Source organism: Arachis stenosperma, chromosome 4, assembly GCF_014773155.1.
Source record: "Arachis stenosperma cultivar V10309 chromosome 4, arast.V10309.gnm1.PFL2, whole genome shotgun sequence".
NCBI lineage: Eukaryota > Viridiplantae > Streptophyta > Magnoliopsida > Fabales > Fabaceae > Arachis > Arachis stenosperma.
Genome location: NC_080380.1, coordinates 78523187 through 78533103, shown reverse-complemented (window position 1 = coordinate 78533103; position 9917 = coordinate 78523187). Strand labels below are relative to the sequence as shown.

General features: G+C 36.6%; 1 protein-coding gene across 4 annotated transcripts; it reads right to left on the bottom strand.

Annotated features, from left to right (window-relative positions):
* Positions 1-3592: 3592 nt before the first annotated feature.
* Positions 3593-9412, bottom strand: LOC130976152 (cysteine protease ATG4-like). 4 transcript variants are annotated; one of them, XM_057900922.1, is made up of 10 exons: positions 9050-9411; positions 7079-7279; positions 6728-6979; positions 6554-6639; positions 6114-6164; positions 5600-5979; positions 5136-5274; positions 4426-4481; positions 4275-4345; positions 3593-4170 (listed from the first exon to the last, which is right to left on the bottom strand). In XM_057900922.1, the coding sequence occupies exons 2-10, from the start codon at positions 7194-7196 to the stop codon at positions 3956-3958; spliced, it is 1368 nt and encodes a 455-aa protein (XP_057756905.1). In that variant the 5' UTR covers positions 7197-7279; positions 9050-9411; the 3' UTR covers positions 3593-3955. The 4 variants fall into 4 exon arrangements, with proteins under 4 accessions (XP_057756905.1, XP_057756904.1, XP_057756906.1 ...); XM_057900921.1 differs by having other exon boundaries at positions 6728-7279; positions 9050-9412; XM_057900923.1 differs by lacking the exon at positions 9050-9411 and having other exon boundaries at positions 6728-6986.
* Between the last annotated feature and the right edge of the window lie 505 nt (positions 9413-9917).

Genomic DNA, 9917 nt, shown 5'->3' with positions numbered 1-9917 from the left:
CAAATTCTGGTTGTACCAATCAAAGGGTTTTCAATGAAGAAATAAACATATAAAGCAATAAAAGAACATGCAAAATTGTAATGATTGAACTAATAAAGAAATTAAAGAACCGACTATGTAATATGAACAAGTAAAGTATAAAAGAGATTAACATGGCAATGTATGAAAGGTTAAAAACATAAAAAGAGGTCTTGGCTTGGAGTGAGCTAAGGATCCTTTCCTTGTTGGAACCACAACTATGACAATTGTGTTGGATTAGTCTCACTTGATCAACCCTCACATCGGAAGGTAAGTTAAATGAGCATAAGTGTTATTAACCCACAAATCCTAAATTGCTTGCTAATTGCCTTAGCAACAAATTAGCGTTAGTGGGAATAAGAACAATTAACAACCCAAGAAATGACACTAAATGTTGGACATTCCAACTCAACCCCATTGCTCACTTCATCCAAGCCAAGAAGCAAAAATTTAGCCTAAAACCATGTTTGACATTTTGTCAAACACTTGGTGGGCAAAAAGCTTAATCATGAGAAAAAATAGGAAAAGACTTGGAATTAGAAGCAACAATTAATCTCAATCAACAAGAATAACATAAGAAATCATGAAATGAACATCAAATATCAAACTCATCAACAAGAAAGTGAAATTGCAAAAGAGAAACAAAATTTGACTATATCTTGCATGAGAAGAAAGAGTAATGATAATATAACCATAAAGAGTAATAACAAGAGATACTTACAATGAGATTAGCAAAATCCAATGATCAAAAATAGAAATGGAACTTGGAATATAAAACCCTACTAAAACCCTAATGGAGAAGATGAGAAAACTTAGAGAAAACTAAACTAAAAACCCTCTATTCTACTCCTAAAACTATACTAATGACATGCTCTGTTATTTCCTTCATTTCCCCTCCAATATCAGCTCTAAGACTTCAGAAATGGGCCCCCAAAGCCCTCAAATCGCGAGGCACATGCTTTTCTAATGAGGTCGTGTGCGTCCGCACACTTTGCGAAAATTCCCTCCTATGCGTACACACAAGAGGCTGTGCGCACGCACAGTATGCGATGCTAGGCGGGATGCGCGACGCGCTCGAACTGATCCACGCGCTCTGCTTGGGCTCCCGTGCGGGCACATAGAGGGTTGTGCGCATGCACACGTCTCTGAACTCTTTTCCTTTGATTCTTCATGCTTCCTCCATTTTGCAAGTTCTTCTTCCATTTTCTCCAACCCGTTCTTGCCTCATAAACCTGGATTCACTCACAAACAACATCAAGGCATCGAATGGAAGGCAAATGGAATAAAAATATATCAAATTAAGCATAAAAGAGCATGTTTTCAATATCAAGCACAATTTGGGAGGAAAGTTCAAAAGCATGCTATTCAAGGGAATAAGTGCAAGTTTATGTGATGAAATCCATTCAATCCTAACCAAAAATCATCATCAAATATGGATTCATTAGAAACCCTTAGAGAAGTGTAGTTGTGGTACTTTCAGGGATTCTCTACAATTTGCTCCTCCTTCTTTTTGGGCTCCTTTTCCTTTTCCCGAGGGTAATAGGGCAAGTTTGTTCGGGGAAAGGGTTTCTAAGTCAGGAATTTTCCTCCATGTTGATGTATTTCTTTGCCCTTTCTTAAACTTCATTCAAAGAAGTCGGGTATTGTTTGGATATTGATTGGGAGAATGGTCCCTCTTTGAGACCATTGACTAGGACCATGATCATATCTTCAGTGGGCAGATTTTGAATTTTCAAGCAGGCCTTATTGAACCTTTCCATATAGGCGCGAAGAGTCTCTCCGACTTCATTAGCGGGCGTGCTTGGTTTTATCCTTTTGGATAGAGAATCTGGTTAAGAACTTTCTAGCAAGGTCATCGAAGCTCGTTATTGACCTGGGTGGCAAGTTATCGAACCACTTCATAGCCGCCTTCGTCAAAGTAGTCGGGAAGGGGGCTTTACAACGGGCGGCGTCAGAGGCGTCGGCTAGGTACATTCTGCTTTTGAAGTTGCTGAGGTGGTGGCTTGGGTAGGATGTTCCGTCATAGAGATCCATGTCAGGTGATTTGAAATTCCTGGGAACCTTAGCCCTCATGATCTCTTCTGTGAACGGATCTTCTCCTCCTAAGGGACTTTCATCACGATCCGCCCCATCATTCCTATTTTGTAGATCAGCTTCCAGCTTCCGGAGCTTGTCTTCTAGCTCCTTTTGTCGTCTCACCTCTCTTCGCAACTCCCATTCTGCTTCTCGTTGTCGTTAAGCTTTGTGTTCGAGCTGTTGCAGTCGATCCTCCTGGCCATGAACCAGGTCCAAGATCTCGATTGTATAAGGGTGGTCCTCATTCTCGGGATGGTGGACTTCAGAATAGATCCTCCTTGGATGAGAATTTTCTGAGGTCCCTTCCGCGTGAGGCCCTTGGTGTTGTGGTGGAGGAGGAAGCATGAGGGCTTGGCCTTCTGGCTGAGCTTCTTGCTCAGATTCAGATGCCATGTGACCGTTTTCATGCTCATGGTCCGCCATTTGTCAGGAGAGAATTCCAAGTCCCCAGCAACGGCGCCAATGTTCCGAGAGTTACCTGAACGTGAGGTCCATATCCCTTAGTATGGCAACGTCCGACCTCTTTGGTGCCGAGGTGCCGCTTGTCCGAGTTCCTCATGAGGAGGAGGGGGTGGTACCTGCAAGAGAATCCAATGCTTAAGTTAGCTAGGGGTTTAAGCAGGTGTTTAGTAGATTAGAACGTGTCTTATACCTAGGGGATGCATAGTAGAGTTGATAACCACCTTTGTTGGAGTAGTTCCATCTTTTCTGATTGATAAATGTTCTTTTTATCTTGGGAGTTTGTTGAAATCTATCTTTTAGGAAAGATAGAGATACTAGGAGTGATTTCGGGAGGTAGTTATCTGCATTGGGCAAGTAGAACTTAGCCTCCTTATGCCGGTGTCCGACCTCTTTAAAGAGGTCGGGCTTGTCGTGAAAACCACGCTTCTTGGTGGGCCTTTTTATCTTATTAGGCCTGACTTTTATTTGTTGGTCAGTGTATGAACTATATATATATATATTAATCTATTCGGATTATTGTCTCTCTTAATAATCCTATGATCAAGAACAATTTAGATTAAATTATAAAATATTTTTCTCTCATTATTATGATCACCATCATAATTATAAATTTCTAAATTTAATCAAAAATTTTATTATATTAATTCTTTAATATCATAATAATAATAAATCATTTGATACATAATAAATTGAATTGTAGTAATACTACTTATTCTCAACAAATTTGCAAAAATTTAATATAGCACATAAACTTTAATTCACTAAAAATTTGCAAAATGTTGAAATCAAACCCTTAAGACATTGAATTGCTACAAATCTAGCAATTTTTATTATCCGAAAGTCGCATGCAATAACAAGAATATTCGACGATCAAATACAAGTCTTTTCATTTTTCTTGCTGTTGTTTTTCTCAACTGTTAACATTACTAGCTAAATCTCTCCTATCTCATTCATTTTGATCCCATTACAATACGTTAAAAAAATTAAAAAGAAATCATTTACATTAAATTTATATTTTATATTAAAGCTTGTGTCGTAAAACAGCATTCTGAACCACTTTCTACCATTTATTTGATAGTCCAAAAGTATAACCCCACTACAAATTTGTACCTCATAGCCAACAAAAAGGTACAAGCAACAAATATGAACGAAACTCCCCGTGTAATGTACAACAAATACCTAGTTAGCTATATCAACAAATGAGGAAATAAATTAAGCTAAAGAATCATATTCATTATAACTTACTTTTCTACAAAGCCTATTTTCAACCATATCTTGAGAATAGGGAACCCCCATAACTACGCATCAACAACACTGGCAAATTAGCCTTGGGCACATGAGAATCAAACAACAAATTTTTCAACCAGTTACTTCAAATCAACCTTGGGCAACTTTGGAATTACAGGAGTTGCCAATCATCCTCATTGTTGCCTGCTTCGTTGGCAACGTCCATAACTACGGAATCATCGTCTTGGAATCCAGTGTTGCTACCCAGCACATTGTTACTAGCGGCCTGCGGTAAAAATCCCCTAGACTGTGCTACCGTGAATAATGGGGCACCATTTGATACTTCAGCAAGCTTGGAAGCTCGGGAACAGAAGTCGTCGAAATCATCTGACAGCCACCATTAACAAGCAGATGATCGAGGTCAACAGAAAGCTTAGATGTTAGCCCAAGTTGTTTTAAGTTGTGAAATTAAGGCAAAGAAACCAGCAAACCTTTGTCTCGGCAGTAAAATCCAATAGCCAAGGATGGGTCAATTGAATCTAGGGGTATGTGCCTGATAACACTGGTAGAAGTTTTGCAAAGTGAGACAAAGATTGAAGGAGATAAGAACAAGAAGAAAATCAATACTCGTAATAAGCCTACTTGCTATGGTATGAGGAGGTACTAGTCTCTTGGGATTCCCCATTGATATTAACAACCTGAAAAGCATATAAAACATAATAATGTAGCTCTTGCCACCTTCAACTCATAACAAGAACAAGTTATTAATGGAAATCATACGGCCCCTGAATCATGATGCTTTACCCATCAATGAAGCTAAAAGTAAAATTACTGTAAAATTAAAACATCATGCAAAGGAAGCAAATGCTAATCCACTTTTGTGTGATGAGAAATTCCTAGGAATTGCTTTACCATTTCTAATTTAGCATAGAAGATTATTCATATACACACAACTTTAAAGAATATCAGATAATATTATTATCCATAATAATCCAAACTGAATTTCGAGAATGATTCATCCTGATTTCATCACTACAATCATTGCAGATTGTGTTTAATTTAACCAAATCATGTTTCAATCGATATAATTTATTGCAAATCGACATAGATACGTAGATGGTTTCTTGGTTTTTCACTCTTACTTTTTGACTTGTCTGTTTCTTTTGAAACTAAAGGGCTACTACCTAGGCCGGTTGAGAACTAAATCAACAATGGAAATAAACATGGAGCGACATATACCTAAATTAATACAGTGCAGTAGTGTACAACCTATATGACAAGTTCCAACATCCGAATAATGCAATTAATTAATAAAGCCAGTAAATGGCAATTATTTGTTGAGAATAACGTACCTGCTGAACTTCATGTGGATCAAGGTACAATGCCTTGTCACCCTGAATACCAATAAGATATGTTGAAGCACCTGGTTTACCGCCCAAAATACCAAGGCTCTGGGGGAATTTAAAAGTTGATTGCAATAATGGGATATACCTGATAATGGTTTAGACACAACACATCAGTCATACTGTCATAGTGCTATATTGAAAAAGAATGAGAGCAGAAGTAGAACAAATTTCAAATTATATTTTTAGATCTTCATGTAGCAGTGACTTAACATGAGCCAATTATATAACTGTATTCAGATAAAGGAAGCTCTTTCTTTACAAATTGACACTTTAATACTTCATGTAAGAATAAAATATTTTCTTATGCATTGGAAGTTCCAAAACTTACCATCACATAAAACTATAATAAGTTCCCTAATAGTAGTACCTATTGATTTATAATCCTATAGAACATTGAAAAAGTTACACACCTTGGATTGATTTTATCAAGTCCAAGAACCAGAGGAACCAATAAAAGCAGAGGCGTCCAAACAAGTTTGCCCCTTGAAAAGTCATAACAGCGTTTGGATGCATCTTCAATGCAGACAACTGGTGCTCCACCACGTTCTCCATCTTCATCTCCAGAAACAACATAAATTGCCATTGGAAGTGGCTGCTTTACAAGGTTGTCTGTCTCCCTCTGGTTACGAACTAGAACTTCCCATGTTCGACACATGGCATATGGGCCCACCCATGATCCAACAGCAAGGCCATAACCTTTACCGGCTTGAAGGAGATTGTGAATAGAGAAAGCAGAAGCCTCCGAATCACCAAAACTTTGCAAGATCTCAATATATTCTTTATCCAGTGGCTGCAGATTATGAAAAAATACATACTTACTCAACCTATTGGCATTTATATTAAACAAGGAAATACATACAACAAATGAATAAAAAAGTTACAATCTGATTACTAGAACAACACACTGCAAATTAATCACCTTACCCTATCAATATTTTTCCTCCATGATCTACCTAATTTATGAAAGAGCAATGCCTGTACAAGAGGAAGGCCATTTGATGCTGTTAGTTTGCTATATTTTGAAAGAGAACACAAACTGAGGAAATATTAAATAAATAAATAATAGAAAGTAATAATTTATATATAGAGGCTTTTTTCTTTTTCTTTTTCTTTTTCTTTTTTTCCTTTTTCTTCTTTCTGGGATACCACAAGAACTATTATTAGAATAGAACTGAGATTACAAAAAGAGGATAAGCCATCCTCACACCCACATATGCATACAACAGGTAAATTTCAGACGTGAAAATGTTAGCTACATAACACCACATCCTAATCCTTTTAAATAATAGCTAAAAAAGATTATACTAAAGTACAATGTGGCAATAGCTTAGTCAAATACAACCATTGGATAAAAGGCGCAATACCTGAGCTACAAGCATCTGGCTGCTCCGTAGCATACATCCCCAATTAACATCACTAGTATACTTTGAATCTCCAATAGGATCAAAGCCTATAAATATGTATGTACATTAATATTTGTGAATAAAATATCTAAAATAGAAAAACATCCTAGAAAGCACAGTATATATTTGACAGACCCTTCCGATATGTTACTAGGATTTTTGAAGAAAAATCTTGCTCAAATGCGGCAAACTCGTTACTAGTATCTACATTTGCAGTCGATTCTTGTTGTGAAATATTATGGCAGACACCTAGAAGCCATATATCACCATCAGAACTTGAAATCTCAGTCCTCCCTGTCCCAAGTACACGTTCTTGAAATCTCCTCATCGAGCCGCTGTTAACAACTTTCCTCACAGCAGCTGCCCACCCACTATTTCCAAAATAAACTGCTTTCTTTTCAGAAGACGATGGTTCATTATACGTTTCATAGACCGAAAAACCAGCTGGAAAAAAACCTGACCACAAGGAAGCCTTAGGATACTTACTTTCACCAGACACTACTTTCGAAGAAGCAGGCACCTGACTGTTATCTATAGTCTCAACTGAGCTTTTAGAAGAACATGTTGCACCAATGATCTTCTCATAGATACTCTTCAATACCATTATGATGCCACAGAAAACATGAGTTGGCTCTTAGAAACAAACCTGAGTGTAGGCCAATATCTGCAGGTGAAGGGGAAACAGACCTGAAAGGCATCCAAAAACATATGCTTGTAATCATTGAAAACAATCTAGGAATTGAAAGATTCAGCCAAGAAACAACATAGGCTGTCTCGACTATCTAAAAAAGACAAAGGAATCAACGAATATTAACATTATCATCCACAACTCATGAAGTATCCCCTAGTCGTAATCTTGTTGAAAGAAAAAATCAGAAAATCCAATCCCCCAAATCTGTAGAACCATCCTTAGCTAAACAAGATAAACGCGTTACACATACATAATCAATGTCCAAGATCAATGAAGCCATTTCACACATTTTCCAAAACACAAAACATGAATCTTCACTACAAGAAAAAAAAAAGAATAACATAAAAAAAAAAAACGCAAGGAACAAAACACAAAAAGGAAATTCGCGCAGGGACATAAATTGATAAATTGAATGGTTTCTGAGCACGCAAATCCAAAATTCATTGAAATGCTAAAGCAATTGCAGAGTAAATCAACAAACCTTGATAAAAGAAAATTCGACGGGAATTAAAAAAGTTAACAGAAAATAGGGGAGGAAAGAAAAGCAAGATTCTGAAAACCAAACCAGTCATCAAACCACTCCAACTACTGGTTCACCGGTTCATTGGTTCAACCAATTTAACTATGGTTCAATCAGAATAACCGTTTTATAATAAAATAATAATTAAAATAAATAAACACACTAAATCATAATTATAGTCTAATATAAATTTTAAAATATCATTCAAATTAAAAGTACTACATCAAAATTATACAAATATTTAACTTAATTCATGCATTCACTAGACAAAAGAAACAACCAAACATGAAATGCCAACATTAAATTTTATCATCAATAATCAAAATCCACAAAAACTTGCTCCACATTTGCGTCATTTAGATCATCTTCACCTTCATTTTCAAACATAGACACAAGTATACAAGTATATAGCTTAATTCATGCATTTACTAGAAACATAACACTGCCACAACTAACACAAATACAAATCAATTGATAAGCATTCATCCCTAATAACCAAATTTTTCCCAGTACTACTATTTTCTTTTACATACTTATGATACCCATTTATCCATCAGAACCTAGAAAATTAAAAAAGAAACTACAAATACTAAAGTTAAATCATTCATTACAGTCAATGAGAGATTTTTCTAATTTCTTTTAGGCATATGATCAAACACCATGTGCATGAGTGTCCACAATGGCAGAATCTTATTTTAAGCTAGACAGAACTTTAACTACTACTAACAATAGCTTATAAATGAGCTACGAAACCCTAACTACTCCCACGCTAACCTTTAGATAGAAACAATTTCAGAGGTGGAAAGGCTCCACGTTAAATAATCAAAATTTGAGGAGAAAGTTGAAACTCGCCATGTTACCCGTCTTAGACTCTTCGTTATATAAACGGGGAGAGTAGAAAATATCGAATTAACTTTAAGGAAATTTTCAGTTGAACTTTCATCATTTTCAGTGTTGAAATAAAAAACATAAATTCAAATTTTGCATATAAAAGAAAATTAATAAGACAGCATATGCGAGTTTCCACAGCATCAGTAACAACAATGGCAATTTCAAAAACAGCAGCAGAAAAACTAGCAGGACTAGGTAAGAAACAGAAGCAAAACAACAACGTAATAAACAGCGGTTTAAAATGTAAGACATGAAATAAAAACAACAAATGTTAAATTAAACTTTAAATAGCAGCAAGGAAAACAACGTAATAAAGAAGAAACCAGTACCAGCAAGAACAATGAATAGAAATCACCTTTCACAACTGAGGGAGATGGAGTACAAACTCGAACAGATGAGGGAGATGGAGAACAAACGAGGGCTGGAACTCAAACACGCGAGGGAGAGGGAGCACAGATGAGGAACTCGAACGGGAAGACGAGGACTGGAGCGCGGCGGAACAGAGGATGAACAGCGGCGGAAACGCGGCGACGCAGAGACAGAACAGACCCGTGGATACGATGCTGGAGCAGTGAGGACGGCGGCGGAGCAGACGCAATAGCGACGGCAGCTGGACAGCTTGAAGAAGGGCGAGGAGATGGAGGCATAGGGCTGCCCCTTTTCTGCGTTTGAAGGTCGAAGATGAGAGGAGTGTGAGCTGAGGGAAAATTTAGGGATTTTTGCGTAAAACGACGAACGTATTGCGCAATTTATCAAAAACCGACCGGATCCTGGTTCGGTTTGACCAACCGGTTTCTGGCCGGTTTAACAGTTCCGCGACGATTTTTAACGGAGACGGCTGTGTATATCAATCGAGCTGCGTAAGTCATCGATTCCCAGTTTGACGGGTCTAGCCAATCGTTTTTCAGAACATTCAACAAGAGGTTACAAAGGTTTATATTCTTAAAGCGGTTTATGTTTAAATTTTAAAATTAATTTTTAATTATTCTATTTGAATAATTTTAAAACTTATTTTATTTAATTATGTAATTTGTTCTAATTTAATGTGTATAAAAAATTAAAAAGTATATTTAAAGCTTAATAATTATTTTCTTTCCAACTTTTGCCCTTTTCTTTTTTTTTTTCCTACTCAAACAAATAAAGTCTTAGGATTTTGGTTTGAAGCTCGCCAGTACGACTTTGTTTCATATTTTTTTAAAAAAAAATAAAAGACATTTATATCT